Raw genomic sequence first — 21,206 nt, 5'->3', positions numbered from 1 at the left:
TGACTTTCCAGGAGCAGACCAGGAGAAAATCAGCTATTTCTTCATGTTTATAGCTCCCTCTCAGGATGACTGGCCGACTGACAGACAAAAACACAGAGATAGAGAGAGAAAGAGAGATAGAGAGAGATACAGAGAAAGAGACAGAAAGAGAGTAAAACAGAGAAAGAGAGAGAAAGAAATTGAGAAAAATAGAGATACAGCATGAGAGAGAGAGAGAGAGAGAGAGAGAGAGAGAAAGAGAGAGAGAGAGAGTGAGAGAGAGAGAGAGAGAGAGAGAGAGAGAGAGAGAGAGGAGAGTAAAACAGAGAGAGAAACTGGGTGGAACAGAAGGGGGGAGTTTTGGGGCAAGGTTTGGTGATGAACGGGGGTACTCTCTCCCTCTTGCTCTCTCCCTCTCTGTCTCCCTCTCTCTCCACCAGTGACAGCTGAGTGGCTGGGAGCTAATTGCTGTTGCGTGAGGTCAGAGAAGCATTTATCTGACTGAGCTAGCCTTCCCTGCTAGCCCACAACAGACAGACAGACGGACAGGGAGGATATTGCACAGCTCACACTACAGAGAGGAGAGACTGGCTGCTAAAGCACTGACTAACTGAGAAGTCCCAGGGACATGCACACACATACACGCTTTCTCTCTCTCTCTCTCTCTCTCTCGCTCTCTCTCTCTCTCTCTCTCTCTCTCTCACACACACACATACATCCACATACCCACAGACTCCTCTGACACCTACACACACACACACCTACATACACACAGCTACACACACACAGCTTGTGTGTAAGTAATCAGGAGCAGTGGGACCACAGTAACTCTAAACCTTCTAAGGAAAAGGAATACCACTAACTGTTTCATCTCTGAACGCTCAATACTAATGTAAGTTTTTATTCCAACTTTATTCAACTCTTCTCTATTCCTTCTCTTCATATTTTATTTACATTTTATTGAACCAGTCAATTCAGTTAAGAACTGCTCTGCAGTAAGAAAACTTGTAGGACATATATTAGGAAATGAATGAAGAGTTGTTGGATTCTTTGTGATGTAGTGAATTGATGAGTGAATGTGTGTATAGGAGCTCAGGATTTGGTGAGGCTTCTGTTTATCTGTTGAGACTGACTGAAAGTCTACTGTTGCAGATAGATACAGATATTACAGATAGAGCTTTAGAGATATATATAGAAATATAGAGATTGCAGCTCTAGGATATTTCCATCTATCCACACACAGCTAAAGGAGAGTTAATTTCAGTTCACTTTTTGACTTTATTCAGGAATTTGAACTCGCATCTTGAGCTGGCATCTTTTGAGAATCACATCTTGAGCATGCACAGCTCCCATTTCCATTTCCAGACAACTCTGTCTGAGACAAATGACAACAACAATATCGCTGCGACCGATAGAGCCATTGACAACACAACCTATGAAATCGGACATATCACAATCAGTGTTGTTGCTAATTGAATAGGTTTGGAAAGCACAGATCAGTAAGGTACAGTACAGTAGGCAGTAGACTGGGCTGGGGACAGTTTGGTAAACCACTACACACTGGGATTAAGAGGGACCATCTATTAGAGCAAGGTTACAAACCTAAAGCAGATGTCCAGTGTTACATTCAGCACTGCAGCTCAACTCCTCACTTTAACATTCAACACTGTCTGGGAATCATACTTTATCCATGTGGGAGTGAGTAGTAGCACAGGTGCATCAAAGCTGGGACCGAGAGACTGAAAAACAGCTTCTATCTCAAGGCCATCAGACTGTTAAACAGCCATCACTAACATTGAGTGGCTGCTGTCAACATACTGACTCAACTCTAGCCACTTTAATAATGGAAAAATGTATGTAATAAATGTATCACTAGCCACTTTAAACAATGCCACTTTATATCATGTTTACATATCCTACATTACTCATCTCATATGTATATACTGTACTCTATACCATCTACTGCATCTTGCCTATGCCGTTCGGCCATCACTCATTCATATATTTGTATGTACATATTCTTATTCATTCCTTTACACTTGTGTGTATAAGGTAGATGTTGTGAAATTGTTAGGTTAGATTACTTGTTAGATATTACTGCATGGTCGGAACTAGAAGCACAAGCATTTCGCTACACTCGCATTAACATCTGCTAACCATGTGTATGTGACAAATAAAATTTGATTTGATTTAGTACACTGTAGATCCAAATCCACATCCACTGGACTGTTGTCTAAATTACAGGCTGTAGAAATTGCAGACATCTAACACACACACAAAAACATCCTTCTCTTCCACAGCTCTGGCCTCCACAGAACCCCTGAAACATCCGGAAACAGACGGAAACAGACAAGACAATGTCTGCTATTGGACGACGGTCTCCTCTGCCGGGATTACACAGCCGACACACACAGTGAGGATTACACTGAGATAGACTGACGGACATCAACATAAAGACTGGCCTCATTCATACAGAGAGACAGTGAGACAGACGGACATCAACCTACAGCCTTGTGTCCTTACAACAGAGAGACAGACAACAACTCCAAACAGAGAGAGACATCACACAAGTGCCTGGTCACTCTCCAACCCTCCTACCCTCTACCCACTCCACCTCCCACCAGCTGGCCTCAGCGCCCCAGCCAGGGGTTATAGGTCACAGGTCAGGGGGACCAGCCCGTCCAGGCTCCTAGTGAACAGCGCTAGGAGGGCTCTGTCTGGCACTCTGTTCTGTTCTGTCTGCCAGAGCAGACAGCAGTATTTCAGCATGTTGTCCGTGGCGCCCCACAGCAGTGCATTATAATGCCCAGATGGATGCCATTGCCATGCAACCTGCCTAACTTGCTGTCGGGACTGTACCTTCACATCATCTTCCTGCTGGGCAGCGTGTGTGTGGCCTGCAGCGACTGCACACCCGAGCAGCTTGCCGCCATCATGAACTGCTCCAAGCACGAACGCCACGCACGGAACTACGACTACATGGAAGGGGGAGACGTACGCATACGACAGCTGTTCAGCCGGACGCAGTGGTTCCTTACCGTTGACGACTACGGCAACATCAACGGGACACAAGATCCCACCAACTGTTACAGTAAGACCAGTGTTTCCCCTATATACATTTAGCTGCGGCACACCGCTGCTAAATTGTGCCAGCTGCTGTTAAATCATGGCCTCCGCTGCTAAATCGTGCCCGCCGCTGCTAAATTGTGGCTTCCGCTGTTAAATCGTGCCCGCCGCTGCTAAATCGTGGCTTCCGCTGCTAAATCGTGCACACCGCTGCTAAATCGTGCCCGCCGCTGCTAAATCAGTCTCACTGTTACAGTGAGACTGATCTATATACTGTATATCTATCTATAAGACCCCACCAACTGTTACAGTGAGACTGATCTATATACTGTATATCTATCTATAAGACCCCACCAACTGTTACAGTGAGACTGATCTATACACTGTATAGGGCGGCAGGTAGCCTAGCAGGTTAGAGCAGAGATGTCCGGCCCCTCGAGGGGGAACGAACTCAATATACTTTAAAATGACTAAAACCAAATCAAAACTGAGTATAAATGATAATGGACCTACAATCATACAGTTTCTTGACTCTGCCAGCTCGCTAATAATCCCAGAAATGAAAGCTAGACAATCAGGGAGCATTGAAATTCCCAAAACGATGGATAGAAGACTATTTTTAATGGAGTGAAAATATAGCCCATTCTTTCTGTGGCCCCTGGGCCCCTGACCAAATAGGGGCCCCTGGGACAAAATTTGTTTGACACCGCTGGGTTAGAGCATTGAGCCAGTAAGCGACAGGTCCCTAGTTCGAATCCCCGAACCGACAAGGTGAAAATCTGTTGATGTACCCTTGAGCAAGGCACTTAGCCTTATTTAACCCTTAACTCGCCAAATGTTACAGTAAAAATTATCTATCTACTGTATATCTATAAGACCCGCCAAATGTTACAGTAATGTTACAGATCCAAATGTTAGATTATGTTTAATACCCCATTAATTGCTACAGTAAGGCTGGTTTTATTATCCACATCTTAACATCTACAGTATGTGTTTTCTTAGGACTCATCACTTCAATGGAATTCAATCAAACAAACTCCTATTGCGTAGGTCGTAGTCTGTAAACAAAGATAGATACCGCGTAAACTGGTGGGGCAGGTTTGATTGAATTCCAGTCTGTGTTGTAGGATTCATCTCGTACTAACAGGTGGCTCTGAGTAGACTCTCAGCAACAGTAGATGTAGAGAGGATGAGTTATACATTCTACTCACTGTATATTTATGGGCTGCTTTAGACTCTCAGAGATGTCTAAACATTTTTACGGCTGATGTGTTACTGCTAATAACAATATGGTTGAGCAATGTCCACGTTGCTGAGATCTTAGTCACTCATGTCTAGTCAGAGATGGAGAGAGAGAGAGAAAGAGAGAGAGAGAGAGAGAGAGAGAGAGAGAGAGAGAGAGAGAGAGGGGTCAAGAAAGATTCCTCTGTGTCTATGTGAGTTATCTCCCAGTCTGTTGAGTGAGTAATAAGGCTGTTGGAACACGGTCATATAGCAGCTAGCTCTCTCCCCTCTGGGACTCCCTGGAGCAGCCTGATGTTATTGTCCAATGTTCCCTCTGCAGTGTAATCACACTGGTAATGGGTCATGTGTCTCTGTTAGGGCAGCCAAAGTGACAGAGGTAAAGTGAAGCAGGTGTGGGCTCTGGCAGAGCCAACCATAACACCATGTAAACACAGCACTAATGAAGTAAACCAAGGGGCTGGGAGTTGGGGCCGGGGATGCAGACGGTCAGGACAAATGAACTGGCATGAAACACGCACGCACCCACGCACATATTAAACACCTCAGTGAAGTAGCCCAAGCTGACCTAGTCTATCCACAGAGAAACGGGGTTAGTATGTGTGAGTGTGACATCAAAACAATCACTCTATAGGTTTCAATAATGTCCGTCTGCCTGTCTCTGTCTGTCTCCTCAATCTCCGCCCGCCCGTCTGTCTGTCTGTCTGTCTGTCTGTCTGTCTGTCTGTCTGTCTGTCTGTCTGTCTGTCTGTCTGTCTGTCTGTCTGTCTGTCTGTCTGTCTGTCTGTCTGTCTGCCTGTCTGCTCACCTGCCCGTCTGCCTGCCTCCCTCCCTGCCTGTCTGTCTATCTGTCTGTGTGTCAGTGGAATGCTGGCGTGACCAGGGTAGCCTGTCTATCTGTCTGTCTGCACACACGCCCGCCTGTCTATCTATCTATCTGTCTGTCTGCCTGCTCACCTGTCCATATGCCTGTCTATCTTGCTGTGGAATGTTGGCGTGACCAGGGTAGCCTCTGTCTACCTGTCTGTCTGCTCACATGCCCGCCTGTCTATCTATCCATCTGTCTGTCTGCCTGCTCACCTGTCCATATGCCTGTCTATCTGGCTGTGGAATGTTGGCGTGACCAGGGTAGCCTGTCTATCTGGCTGTGGAATGTTGGCGTGACCAGGGTAGCCTCTGTCTCTGGTGAGGAGGGGGAAGATGGGTCTTGCGAAACAAAAACTGGCCTTGAAAAGCAGAGAAATGGATCCACCCAGATGTGTCTGACAATAGCACGCAGGGACACATGCAGGCACGCAGGGACACATGCAGGCACGCACACACACACGCACGCACACACACACACACACGTACACACACACGCACACACACAGGCAGACAGGCCTTTGAAGAGCCCAGAATGGGCATGAATACAGCTAATAAATCTTTGATTCATATTGCTCTGTTCCTGTCTGGCCTGGGCTGGTCTGGGCTGGGGTGAGGTGGGGAGGGCTGAGGTGAAGTGTGGTGGGGTGGGGTGAGCTGGGCTGGGCTGAGCAGGGCCGAGGTGAAGTGAGGTGGGGTGAGGTGGGCTGAGCTGGGCCAAGGTGAAGTGAAGTGGGGTGGGCTTGGGTGAGGTGGGCTGAGCTGGGCAGGGCCGAGGTGAAGTGAGGTGGGGTGAGGTGGGCATAGGATCTGTTTCTCAGGGTGGACAGTGTTAAGAGGCTGTTACAGAAACAGGCATAGGATCTGTTTCTCAGGGTGGACAGTGTTAAGAGGCTGTTACAGAAACAGGCATAGGATCTGTTTCTTAGGGTGGACAGTGTTAAGAGGCCGTTACAGAAACAGGCATAGGATCTGTTTCTCAGGGTATTCTGCTCAATGTCCTGTCCACTGTGTTAGACCAACCTGACAACCAAAACAAACACAGGTGATATACTGTACTGTATGAGCTAACAGGCTTATAGTACAGTATATTACACCGGACGAGATAAAAGTCGGTGCCTGAATACCCATACTTGCGTTCTAAATAGTAAGCATTTTGGGTATGTTTTATAATACGTGACATTACTCATTTCCGCTTTTCATCTAGTAGAATTCTCTGCACGCTATTGAAGAAGAGAATGGTCTTTCCAGACTCATGGCTTTCACAATGTTAGGCTCGGGCGTCGTAGTGAGGAATCAAACGCAGGAAGCAGCGAGCACAGGGTAGTGGCTTTTAATAGTTGCAACAGGCGAGCACACACAAGCCACCCCAAACAGCGAAATAATGCGCACACAAAATAATGTGTCCCAAACACAGGGGAAATAACATGCGGCGCAAAAAACTAACGCACAAGCGTAAACCCATGCACAACAGGAAAATAATCCCGCACAATGAACAAGCGGACCAGCTAACACTAATAGCCCCGCTAATCACCCCCACTAAGAACAGGTGCACACAATCACAAACAGGGGGAAAACAAAAAAGGGAAACAGTGGCAGCTAATAGGCCGGTGACGACGACCGCCGAGCGCCACCTGAGCAGGAATCGTGACAGTACCCCCCTCCTGACGCGCGGCTCCTGCAGCACGCCGACACCGGCCTCGAGGACGACCCAGAGGGCGAGGCGCAGGGCGATCCGGACGGAGGCGATGGAAATCCCTCAACATGGATGGGTCCAAGACATCCTCCGCCGGCACCCAGCACCTCTCCTCCGGACCGTACCCCTCCCAGTCTACGAGGTACTGCAGGCCCCTCACCCGGCGTCTCGAGTCCAGAATGGCCCATATGCTGTATGCCGGGGACCCCCCGATGTCCAGAGGGGGCGGAGGGATCTCCGGCACCTCACCTTCCTGCAGGGGACCAGCTACCACCGGCCTGAGGAGAGACACATGAAACGAGGGGTTAATACGGTAATAGGAAGGGAGTTGTAACTGATAACACACCTCGTTTATCCTCCTCAGGACTTTAAAGGGCCCCACACACTGCGGCCACAGCTTCCGGCAGGGCACACGGAGGGGCAGGTTCCAGGTCGAGAGACAGACCCTGTCCCCCGGTACGAATACGAGAGCCTCACTGCGGTGGCGGTCAGCGCTCCTCTTCTGCCGTCCACTGGCTTGCTTCAGGGATTCCTGGACGGCTCTCCAGGTCTCCTTGGAGCGCTGTACCCAGACCTCCACCGCAGGAGCCTCGGTCTGGCTCTGGTGCCATGGTGCCAGGACCGGCTGGTAACCCAAAACACACTGAAAGGGTGACATGTTAGTAGAGGAGTGACGAAGTGAGTTCTGGGCTAACTACGCCCAAGGAATGTACCTCGCCCACTCCCCTGGCCGGTCCTGGCAAAACGACCTCAGAAACCTGCCCACCTCCTGGTTTACCCTCTCCGCCTGCCCATTACTCTCGGGGTGATAACCGGAGGTCAAACTGACCGAGACCCCCAGCCGCTCCATAAACGCTTTCCAGACCCTGGATGTGAACTGGGAACCTCGATCAGAGACAATGTCCTCCGGCACCCCGTAGTGCCAGAAGACGTGGGTAAATAGGGCCTCCACAGTCTGCATGGCCGTAGGGAGACCGGGCAACGGGAGGAGACGGCAGGACTTTGAAAACCGATCCACAACCACCAGGATCGTAGTGCTCCCCTGAGAAGGGGGGAGATCTGTCAAGAAGTCTACAGACAGGTGCGACCATGGCCGTTGCGGAACGGGGAGGGGCTGTAACTTCCCTCTCGGGAGATGCCTAGGAGCCTTACTCTGGGCACACACCGAACAGGAAGAGACATAGAACCTCACATCCTTAGACAAGGTGGGCCACCAGTACTTCCCCCTGAGACTCCGCACTGTCCTCGCAACACCAGGATGACCCGAAGTGGGTAGCGTGTGCGCCCACCGAATCAATAGATCACGAACACCGAGCGCCACGTACATGCGACCCACGGGACACTGTGCAGGCGCAGGTTCCAATACTAATGCCCGCTCGATGTCCACGTCCACCTCCCATACCACCGGTGCCACCAGCCTAGACGCTGGAATGATGGGAGTTGGATCGATGGGCCGGTCCTCTGTGTCATAAAGACGGGACAGTGCGTCGGCCCTCGTGTTCAGGGAGCCTGGTCTATAGGAGATCGTAAACCTAAACCAGGCGAAGAACATGGCCCACCTTGCCTGACGCGGATCCAGTCTCCTAGCTGCCCGGATGTACTCCAGATTTCGGTGGTCGGTCCAGATGAGAAAAGGGTGCTTAGCCCCCTCAAGCCAGTGTCGCCACACCCTCAAGGCTTTTACCACCGCTAGCAACTCCCTGTTCCCCACATCATAGTTACGCTCCGCCGAACTGAGCTTCTTTGAAAAGAAAGCGCAGGGGCGGAGTTTCAGTGGCGTACCCGAGCGCTGTGATAGCACGGCACCCACCCCGGCCTCGGATGCGACCACCTCCACTATGAATGCTAGAGACGGGTCCGGGTGTGCCAACACGGGTGCGTCGGTGAACAGCGTCTTCAACTTCTTGAAGGCTCCGTCTGCCTCCGTCGACCACCGCAAACGCACCGGCCCCCCCTTCAGCAGTGAGGTAATGGGAGCCGCTACCTGGCCAAAACCCCGGATAAACCTCCGGTAGTAATTGGCAAAGCCTAAGAACCGCTGCACTTCCTTCACCGTGGTTGGAGTCGGCCAATTACGCACGGCCTTAACGCGGTCACACTCCATCACCACCCCCGCGGTGGAAATGCGATAACCCAGGAAGGAAACGGCTCGTTTGGAAAACACACATTTCTCAGCCTTAACGTATAGGTCATGCTCCAGCAGTCTACCAAGCACCTTGCATACCAGGGACACATGCGCGGAGCGGGTGGGGGAATATATCAGAATATCATCGATATAGACAATCACGCCCTGCCCGTGCAGGTCCCTGAGAATCTCGTCTACAAAGGATTGAAAGACGGCTGGAGCATTCTTCAACCCATACGGCATGACGAGGTACTCATAATGGCCCAATGTGGTACTAAATGCGGTTTTCCACTCGTCTCCATCCTTGATACGCACCAGGTTATACGCGCTCCTGAGATCCAGTTTTGTGAAGAACTTTGCTCCGTGAAATGATTCCACTGCCGTAGCGATGAGAGGTAGCGGGTAACTAAACCCCACCGTGATAGCATTTAGACCTCTGTAATCAATGCACGGACGCAGACCTCCCTCCTTTTTCTTCACAAAAAAGAAACTCGAGGAGGCGGGTGAGATGGAGGGCCGAATGTACCCCTGTCCCAGGGATTCCGTGACATATGTCTCCATAGCCACCGTCTCCTCCTGTGACAAGGGATACACGTGACTCTTGGGAAGCGCAGCGTTAACCTGGAGATCTATCGCACAATCCCCCTGTCGATGAGGTGGTAATTTGGTCGCCCTCTTTTTACAGAAAGCGATCGCCAAATCGGCATATTCAGGGGGAATGCGCACGGTGGACACCTGGTCTGGACTCTCCACCGACGTGGCACCTATGGAAACTCCTAGACACTTCCCTGAACACTCCTCTGACCACCCCTGGAGAACCCCGTTTCCACGAAATCCGGGGATTGTGATCAGCCAGCCAGGGGACCCCCAGCACCACCGGAAACGCAGGCGAATCAATAAGGAAAAAACAAATCCGTTCCTTATGACTCCCCTGCGTTACCATGTCCAGTGGAACCGTAGACTCCCTGACTAGCCCTGACCCTAATGGTCGGCTATCTAGGGAGTTCACGGGGAAGGGGGAATCTATCGGCACTCGCGGAATGCCCAGCTTAATGGCAAGTCCGCGATCCATAAAGTTCCCAGCTGCGCCTGAATCGACTAGCGCATTATGCTGGGAAGAGGGGAAAAAAATCTGAAAACAAAATAGGTAAGAACACGTGACCAACAGGGGGTTCTGGGTGAATCTGGTGCTGACTCACCTGGGGTGACCGAGAAGTGTTCTGCCTGCCCTCTCGACTCCCAGACTGGCTCCTCCAGCACCGGTCGGCCGTGTGTCCTCTCCGACCACAGCTGGTGCAGGAGGAGCCACCTCCTCCGGTGCCCCTTGGCACAGCCCCCCCTACTTCCATAGGAGTAGGGGCGGGGGTGCACGGAGGTGGAACGGACAGGACCCTTTCCAAACGCCCGCGGGCAGCCAGCAGATTGTCCAGACGGATGGACATATCTATGAGCTCATCAGGGATAGAGCGGTGTCTCGACAGGCTAGCTCCCTGCGGACGTCCGCCCGGAGACTACACCGGTAATGGTCTATAAGGGCCCTGTCGTTCCACCCCGCCCCAGCAGCCAAGGTCCTGAACTCCAGCGCGAAGTCCTGTGCGCTCCTCGTCTCCTGCCTGAGGTGGAACAGCCGCTCACCCGCCGCTCTTCCTTCCGGAGGGTGGTCGAACACGACCCGAAAGCGGCGGGTGAACTCCGGATAGTGATCCCTCGCCGAGTCTGGACCATTCCAGACAGCATTTGCCCACTCCAGAGCTCGGCCCGTCAGGCAGGAAACGAGGGCACTCACGCTCTCCTCTCCCGAGGGAGCAGGTCTGACGGTGGCCAGGAACAGCTCGAGCTGGAGCAGAAATCCCTGGCACCCAGCCACCGATCCATCATACTCCCTCGGGAGCGCCAGACGAAGCGCGCCAGAGCCTGATGCAGTGGGAGGCGGAGGTGGCTGCGTCGGAGGAGCCGGAGGTGGAGAGAGGAGACCACTCCTCTCCCATCGGTCCATCCTCTCCATCATCTGGTCCATTGCGGATCCGATTCGGTGGAGGACAGTAGTGTGGTGGAGTACGCGTTCCTCCATCGAGGGAAGGGGGTTGGCCGCTGCTCCTGCTGATTCCATAGTATCTTGGTGCGGGATTCTGTTAGGCTCGGGTGTCGTAGTGAAGAATCAAACGCAGGAAGCAGTGAGCACAGAGTAGTGGCTTTTAATAGTTGCAACAGGCGAGCACACACAAGCCACCCCAAACAGCAAAATAATGCTCACACAAAATAACGTGTCCCAAACACAGGGGAAATAACATGCGGCGCAAAAAACAAACGCACAAACGTAAACCCAAGCACAACAGGAAAATAATCCCGCACAATGAACAAGCAGACCAGCTAACACTAATAGCCCCGCTAATCACTCCCACTAAGAACAGGTGCACACAATCACAAACAGGGGGAAAACAAAAAAGGGAAACAGTGGCAGCTAATAGGTCGGTGACGACGACCGCCGAGCGCCACCCGAGCAGGCGGGGGTGCCACCGTCGGTGGGAATCGTGACACACAACAGCTGATAATCAGCTGAGGGAACGCGCTGTAACAAAAGCTAAATTTCCTTTTGTAGGATAGCTGGAGGCAAAGTCATTAATATTCATGAGTTACGTCGGGCTCTTGGTTGAGCCTTTTTGGGTGTGTGACATCACACAGATGCACTGCAAAGGCTTGCTCGCTGGGATGATCAGTGAGCACTGACTTCCAGCTACATTCCAATTATTCATAAAACAAGTCCACAAATTATTATTGAAAAAATGTATACAAACTGTCTGTTGCTTGATATGAGCAAGTCAACCCAAAGGTTCCAAAGAATAGGAAATCGACAATTAGCTGGCGAGTAGTGGCTACTGCCTGGCCAGTGAGCTAGCTACATTTCAGTCAGTAGCTATCCTTCTAAATGCGATGGTCACTGGATGAACTATACAACTATGAGTTGGACATATTTTGTTGAAAACAAACTAGCATCCAGTTGTTGTTTCCAGTTGTTGGTAGAATCATATCTAACTAGCTGGCCCCTGAATCCCATGTCTATGTGGCCATGCATGAACTTCCGAGTCTAGATGTAGTCCAGCTAACGTTAGCTAGCTACCTAGCATTGCTGAACTGTTTTATAAAAAAACGGCTGAGGTGACTCAAACCCTGTAGCTAGCTAACAAGCCTTCCTCAGCGACAATGTTATTGCGGTGCAGGAATATTAGATATGTCTTTTAATTGTAAGATAATTGTCATTAAAGTTGGTGGTTACTACTGGTTTTAGATCCGAGGTGAGAGAAATTGCCCGCTAGTGTTTTGCGTTTTGGTAAGAACTAGGAGTGATGTCACGCAACCAAGAAGGCTCAACCACTCACCAGATGGATAATAATGACATTTTTGCCTTTTGCTATCCTACATGTTAAGTACCAAAATGAAAGAATGGCAGGAATCAACACAATTGTGCATGAGATGACGCATTCTCAGTAGGATGAGTCTAGTATGCTGATATTTGTTGCTTACTGCATTAGGTTTTTATTAAACAGTATGTTCTAAAAAGTAAACTCAGCAAAAAAAGAAACGGCCCTTTTTCTGGACCCTGTCTTTCAAAGATAATTCGTAAAAATCCAAATAACTTCACAGATTTCATTGTAAAGGGTTTAAACACGTTTTCCCATGCTTGTTCAATGAACCATAAACAATTAATGAACACGCACCTGTGGAACGGTCGTTAAGACACTAACAGTTTACAGACGGTAGGCAATTAAGGTCACAGTAATAAAAACTTAGGACACTAAAGAGGCCTTTCTACTGACTCTGAAAAACACCAAAAGAAAGAAGCCCAGGGTCCCTGCTCATCTGCGTGAATGTGCCTTAGGCATGCTGCAAGGAGGCATGAGAACTGCAGACAGCGCTACAGGGAGACAGGATGGACAGCTGATCATCCTCGCAGTGGCAGACCACGTGTAACAACACCTGCACAGGATCGGTACAGCCGAACATCACACCTCATGTGGTTGACATGACCCTCCAGCATGACAATGCCACCAGCCATACTGCTCGTTCTGTGCAGGATTTCCTGCAAGACAGGAATGTCAGTGTTCTGCCATGGTCAGCGAAGAGCCCGGATCTCAATCCCATTGAGCAAGTCTGGGACCTGTTGGATCGGAGGGTGAGGGCTAGGGCCATTCCCCCCAGAAATGTCTGGGAACTTGCAGGTGCCTTGGTGGAAGAGTGGGGTAACATCTCACAGCAAGAACTGGCAAATCTGATGCAGTCCATGAGGAGGAGATGCACTGCAGTCCTTAATGCAGCTGGTGGCCACAGAAGATACTGACTGTTACTTTTGATTTTGACCCCCCCCCCCCCCCCCCTCTTTGTTCAGGGAAACATTATTCATTATAACATTGTTTCTATTTTTGCTGAGTTTATATGATTAGTACACAGTATGCAGTTTAAGTAAGTAGTAGGCAAACCAGATTTCAGACAAAGCCATTGGCAGAGCATACTAATCTGAATCACTAACATATGACACTAGTAGAGGACTGTTGGCTTGTAGTGAAAACACTGAATAAGGGTCTTCATAGACAGCAGAGCATGTTTTACTGGATCTGGTTTTAAGGAAATCATTTGTAACTGTATTCCAGGAGTCTGCAAGAGCCAGTTTAAACCATTTCTTTTGGCCCACCCAAAGTTTTTAGTACATTTTAAATTTGTTTAATTTAGGAAATCTGTTCCCAACTATTCCCACAAATGTAAAAAAGAGATGTATGTGATCTTGTCTCAATGTATTCAACGTATGAAAGTATTATTATTTTCAAATACAATCTCTTTTTGGACTTAATTGTGGTCAATTTGTAGTGTACAAATTATTAAAGTTATGTTCTGGCCCACTGACCATCCGCTCCGATAAAAATCGGCCTGCGGCTGAATGTAGTTGCCTAACCCTGCTGTAGGCTATTCAAAAACATATGGGAACACTCTTAAACCCGCCAGACAGTTTGCTGGTGAGTGTATTGTGTCTGTTGCCCCAGTACAACAGATAGACTATATAATAGCATTGTTTCCCTGTTATAATCCAGTACAACAGATAGACTATATAATAGCATTGTTTCCCTGTTTTAATCCAGTACAACAGATATACTACATAATAGTATTGTTACCCTGTTATAATCCAGTACAACAGATATACTACATAATAGTATTGTTACCCTGGTAAAATCAAGTACAACAGATATACTACATAATAGTATTGTTACCCTGTTATAATCCAGTACAACAGATATACTACATAATAGTATTGTTACCCTGGTAAAATCAAGTACAACAGATATACTACATAATAGTATTGTTACCCTGTTATAATCCAGTACAACAGATATACTACATAATAGTATTGTTTCCCTGTTATAATCCAGTACAACAGATATACTACATAATAGTATTGTTTCCCTGTTATAATCCAGTACAACAGATATACTACATAATAGTATTGTTACCCTGGTATAATCAAGTACAACAGATATACTACATAATAGTATTGTTACCCTGTTATAATCCAGTACAACAGATATACTACATAATAGTATTGTTACCCTGGTAAAATCAAGTACAACAGATATACTACATAATAGTATTGTTACCCTGTTATAATCCAGTACAACAGATATACTACATAATAGTATTGTTACCCTGGTAAAATCAAGTACAACAGATATACTACATAATAGTATTGTTACCCTGTTATAATCCAGTACAACAGATATACTACATAATAGTATTGTTTCCCTGTTATAATCCAGTACAACAGATATACTACATAATAGTATTGTTTCCCTGTTATAATCCAGTACAACAGATATACTACATAATAGTATTGTTACCCTGGTATAATCAAGTACAACAGATATACTACATAATAGTATTGTTACCCTGTTATAATCCAGTACAACAGATATACTACATAATAGTATTGTTACCCTGGTAAAATCAAGTACAACAGATATACTACATAATAGTATTGTTACCCTGTTATAATCCAGTACAACAGATATACTACATAATAGTATTGTTTCCCTGTTATAATCCAGTACAACAGATATACTACATAATAGTATTGTTTCCCTGTTATAATCCAGTACAACAGATATACTACATAATAGTATTGTTACCCTGGTATAATCAAGTACAACAGATATACTACATAATAGTATTGTTACCCTGTTATAATACAGTACAACAGACTATATAATAGTACCGTTACCCTGTTCTAATCCAGTACAACAGATAGACTATATAATAGTATTGTTACCCTGGTATAATCAAGTACAACAGATATACTACATAATAGTATTGTTACCCTGTTATAATACAGTACAACAGACTGTATAATAGTACCGTTACCCTGTTCTAATCCAGTACAACAGATAGACTATATAATAGTATTGTTACCCTGTTATAATCAAGTACAACAGATAGACTATATAATAGTATTGTTATCCTGTTATAATACAGTACAACAGACTATATACTAGTATCGTTACCCAGTTATAACACAGTATAACCAATATACAACAATATCATTGATTTGTTACCATGTTATAACACAGTATAACCAATATACAACAGTATCGTTGATTTGTTACCATGTTATAACACAGTATAACCAATATACAACAGTATCGTTGATTTGTTACCATGTTATAACACAGTATAACCAATATACAACAGTATCGTTGATTTGTTACCATGTTATAACACAGTATAACCAATATACAACAATATCGTTGATTTGTTACCATGTTATAACACAGTATAACCAATATACAACAGTATTATTGATTTGTTACCCTGTTATAACACAGTATAACCAATATACAACAGTATTATTGATTTGTTACCATGTTATAACACAGTATAACCAATATACAACAGTATCATTGATTTGTTACCATGTTATATCACAGTATAACCAATATACAACAGTATCGTTGATTTGTTACCATGTTATAACACAGTATAACCAATATACAACAGTATCATTGATTTGTTACCATGTTATAACACAGTATAACCAATATACAACAGTATCATTGATTTGTTACCATGTTATAACACAGTATAACCAATATACAACAGTATCATTGATTTGTTACCATGTTATAACACATAACCAACATACAACAGTATTATTGATTTGTTGCCATGTTATATCACAGTATAACCAATATACAACAGTATCGTTGATTTGTTACCATGTTATAACACAGTATAACCAATATACAACAGAATCGTTGATTTGTTACCCAGTTATAACACAGTATAACCAATATACAACAGTATCATTGATTTGTTACCATGTTATAACACAGTATAACCAATATACAACAGTATCATTGATTTGTTACCATGTTATAACACAGTATAACCAATATACAACAGTATCATTGATTTGTTACCATGTTATAACACAGTATAACCAATATACAACAGTATCGTTGATTTGTTACCCTGTTATAACGCAGTATAACCAATATACAACAGTATCGTTGATTTGTTACCATGTTATAACACAGTATTACAGATATACAACAGTATCGTTGATTTGTTACCCTGTTATATCAATATACCAGATAATACTATTGTTACCCTGTTATTACAATAGAATATACTGTACGGTATATGGTATTGCGACGCTGTTAGTATTACAAATATATTGTGACCCTATTATAACAGTATAACAGTATAAGAGATATGGCCCTGTTCTATCAGTCAGTGTCAGCCTCCGTGTGTCTCCCTGAATAACCTCAGCAGTCAGCTCTGACCTGAGACGCATCCTCAGCGTTACGCACCATAAACCATCAGATGCCTGTGACTGTAACAAGACACACATCGACTTACAAACCCTTAGAAAAGATTAGAAACACCAGAGTAGAGAAGAGATCCAGGTTCCTAATAAACATCCACACACTCAGCTGTGATGCAGGTAATAAATATCCACACACTCAGCTGTGATGCAGGTTCCTAATAAACATCCACACACTCAGCTGTGATGCAGGTTCCTAATAAACATCCACACACTCAGCTGTGATGCAGGTAATAAATATCCACACACTCAGCTGTGATGCAGGTAATAAACATCCACACACTCAGCTGTGATGCAGGTTCCTAATAAACATCCACACACTCAGCTGTGATGCAGGTAATAAATATCCACACACTCAGCTGTGATGCAGGTTCCTAATAAACATCCACACACTCAGCTGTGATGCAGGTTCCTAATAAACATCCACACACTCAGCTGTGATGCAGGTAATAAATATCCACACACTCAGCTGTGATGCAGGTTCCTAATAAACATCCACACACTCAGTTGTGATGCAGGTTCCTAATAAACATCCACACACTCAGCTGTGATGCAGGTAATAAATATCCACACACTCAGCTGTGATGCAGGTTCCTAATAAACATCCACACACTCAGCTGTGATGCAGGTTCCTAATAAACATCCACACACTCAGCTGTGATGCAGGTAATAAATATCCACACACTCAGCTGTGATGCAGGTTCCTAATAAACATCCACACACTCAGCTGTGATGCAGGTTCCTAATAAACATCCACACACTCAGTTGTGATGCAGGTTCCTAATAAACATCCACACACTCAGCTGTGATGCAGGTAATAAATATCCACACACTCAGCTGTGATGCAGGTTCCTAATAAACATCCACACACTCAGTTGTGATGCAGGTTCCTAATAAACATCCACACACTCAGCTGTGATGCAGGTAATAAATATCCACACACTCAGCTGTGATGCAGGTTCCTAATAAACATCCACACACTCAGCTGTGATGCAGGTTCCTAATAAACATCCACACACTCAGCTGTGATGCAGGTTCCTAATAAACATCCATACACTCAGCTGTGATGCAGGTTCCTAATAAACATCCACACACTCAGCTGTGATGCAGGTTCCTAATAAACATCCACACACTCAGCTGTGATGCAGGTAATAAATATCCACACACTCAGCTGTGATGCAGGTTCCTAATAAACATCCATACACTCAGCTGTGATGCAGGTTCCTAATAAACATCCATACACTCAAGAGTGGTACAGCCTTTATCCTACAGGCTTCTTATTCAGTGAGATGAGCTTTCAGATTTACAACCCTTAAACAGAGCAATAGGATGAAAGTTGTTCGACCAACATCTGAGCTAAATACTGTACAACCCATGTAGAAGAAATTCCTTCTTTATTTCAGGATGATACAAGTTCACAATTTTGTTGACAAATTACTAAAAAGATATGTCCCTTCCTTACATTTTTACATTTTAGTCATTTAGCAGACGCTCTTATCCAGAGCGACTACAGTAGTGAATGCATACATTTCACTTCATACACTTTTTTTTAATGTGCTGGCCCCCCGTGGGATTCGAACCCACAACCCTGGCGTTGCAAACACCATGCTCTACCAACTGAGCTACAGGGAAGGCTGTGTTTTTATTTGATTAATGTCAAACTGTGGTAGAGCTGACAATGCAACAACAGTCTGTCTCTGCTGGTTTGTCATGATGTGTATTCCTGTTGGACCAGACTCTGTTGTTCCTCAGTCAGAGCTTCATTACATCCTTAATAAGCAACGCAGTGTGGATCCAGCCTGGATCCAGGGAAGACAGAATTAGAATAGGGATCACACACAATGAGTTGACTTAGCTGGGGGCTGGCTGGGTTGAGCCAGGGAGGGAAGGAGGGAAATCTGTTCAAGTGTATGTGTGTGAGTGTGTGCACCACTTCGGTCTCGCTGCGTCCACTAAACACTGTCTGAGACAGAGCAGTAATAGAGTGGTGTATCAACTCTGTTCTGTCTCTTTGTGACCAGAGCTCTCAGCTGCTTTATAGCTCTCAGCTGCTTTATAGCTCTCAGCTGCTTTATAGCTCTCAGCTGCTTAATAGCTCTCAGCTCAGCTGCTTTATAGCTCTCAGCTCAGCTGCTTTATAGCTCTCAGCTCAGCTGCTTCATAGCTCTCAGCTCAGCTGCTTTATAGCTCTCAGCTCAGCTGCTTTATAGCTCTCAACTGCTTTATAGCTCTCAGCTGCTTTATAGCTCTCAGCTCAGCTGCTTTATAGCTCTCACCTGTTTTTATAGCTCTCAGCTGCTTTATAGCTCTCAGCTGCTTTATAGCTCTCAGCTCAGCTGCTTTATAGCTCTCAGCTCAGTTGCTTTTTAGCTCTCAGCTGCTTTATAGCTCTCAGATGCTTTATAGCTCTCAGCTCAGCTGCTTTATAGCGCTCAGCTGCTTTATAGCGCTCAGCTGCTTTATAGCTCTCAGCTGCTTTATAGCTCTCAGCTGCTTTATAGCTCTCAGCTGCTTTATAGCTCTCAGCTCAGCTGCTTTATAGCTCTCACCTGTTTTTACAGCTCTCAGCTGCTTTATAGCTCTCACCTGTTTTTATAGCTCTCAGCTGCTTTATAGCTTTCAGCTGCTTTATAGCTCTCAGCTGCTTTACAGCTTTCAGCTGCTTTATAGCTCTCAGCTGCTTTATAGCTCTCAGCTGTTTTATAGCTCTCAGCTCAGCTGCTTTATAGCTCTCAGCTGCTTTATAGCTCTCAGCTGCTTTATAGCTCCCAGCTGCTTTATAGCTCTCAGCTCAGCTGCTTTATAGCTCTCAGCTGCTTTATAGCTCTCAGCTCAGCTGTTTTATAGCTCTCAGCTCAGCTGTTTTATAGCTCTCAGCTCAGCTGCTTTATAGCTCTCAGCTGCTTTATAGCTCTCAGCTGCTTTATTGCTCTCAGCTCAGCTGCTTTATAGCTCTCAGCTGTTTTATAGCTCTCGGCTGAATCATCTCCTGCTTCCCATGGGAGATATTAACCATTGAGGGCTGAATCATCTCCTGCTTCCCATGGGAGATATTAACCAGTGAGGGCTGAATCATCTCCTGCTTCCCATGGGAGATATTAACCAGTGAGGGTTGGATCATCTACTGCTTCCCATGGGAGATATTAACCAGTGAGGGCTGAATCATCTACTGCTTCCCATGGGAGATATTAACCATTGAGGGCTGAATCATCTCCTGCTTCCCATGGGAGATATTAACCAGTGAGGGCTGAATCATCTACTGCTTCCCATGGGAGATATTAACCAGTGAGGGCTGAATCATCTCCTGCTTCCCATGGGAGATATTAACCAGTGAGGGTTGGATCATCTCCTGCTTCCCATGGGAGATATTAACCAGTGAGGGCTGAATCACTCCTGCTTCCCATGGGAGTTATTAACCAGTGAGGGCTGAATCATCTCCTGCTTCCCATGGGAGTTATTAACCAGTGAGGGCTGAATCATCTCCTGCTTCCCATGGGAGATATTAACCAGTGAGGGTTGAATCATCTACTGCTTCCCATGGGAGATATTAACCAGTGAGGGCTGAATCATCTACTGCTTCCCATGGGAGATATTAACCAGTGAGGGCTGAATCATCTACTGCTTCCCATGGGAGATATTAACCAGTGAGGGTTGGATCATCTCCTGCTTCCCATGGGAGATATTAACCAGTGAGGGTTGGATCATCTCCTGCTTCCCATGGGAGATATTAACCAGTGAGGGCTGAATCTTCTCCTGCTTCCCATGGGAGATATTAACCAGTGAGGGCTGAATCTTCTCCTGCTTCCCATGGGAGATATTAACCAGTGAGGGCTGAATCATCTCCTGCTTCCCATGGGAGTTATTAACCAGTGAGGGCTGAATCATCTACTGCTTCCCATGGGAGATATTAACCAGTGAGGGCTGAATCATCTACGGCTTCCCATGGGAGATATTAACCAGTGAGGGTTGGATCATCTACTGCTTCCCATGGGAGATATTAACCAGTGAGGGCTGAATCTTCTACTGCTTCCCATGGGAGATATTAACTAGTGAGGGCTGAATCATCTACTGCTTCCCATGGGAGATATTAACCAGTGAGGGCTGACGCATCTACTGCTTCCCATGGGAGATATTAACCAGTGAGGGTTGCATTGAGAAGAAGGGATTGAGAAACTACAACCTTCCCACAACTGTACCATTGGCTTCAATACATGATTCATCATTTACCCAAAATGTTTAGTAAAGTTTCTCACGTTAGGGTTTGGCAGTGGTCTAGCTCTCTGAGTCTGACTGTTACAGCGGTTCTCTCTCTCCCACTCCCTCCCCCTCTCCGCTCCACTGCAGTTCTATCTCCCTGACATTGAGATATT

General features: G+C 46.1%; 1 protein-coding gene across 1 annotated transcript in view; it reads left to right on the top strand.

The window, feature by feature from the left end:
- The first annotated feature begins 341 nt into the window (after positions 1 to 341).
- The window catches only part of fgf7 (fibroblast growth factor 7), a 39,702-nt gene continuing 18,837 nt past the window's right edge, over positions 342 to 21,206 (top strand). The window contains exons 1-2 of the mRNA XM_045711121.2: positions 342 to 871; positions 2,280 to 3,070. Of these exons, the coding sequence (XP_045567077.1) occupies positions 2,782 to 3,070 (289 nt within the window). The 5' untranslated portion in view covers positions 342 to 871; positions 2,280 to 2,781. The remainder of the gene's footprint in view (positions 872 to 2,279; positions 3,071 to 21,206) is intronic.

The sequence above is a fragment of the Salmo salar genome, chromosome 11 (genome assembly GCF_965601325.2).
Source record: "Salmo salar chromosome 11, fSalSal1, whole genome shotgun sequence".
NCBI classification, from domain to species: domain Eukaryota; kingdom Metazoa; phylum Chordata; class Actinopteri; order Salmoniformes; family Salmonidae; genus Salmo; species Salmo salar.
This window is presented reverse-complemented; position numbering and strand designations above follow the sequence as displayed.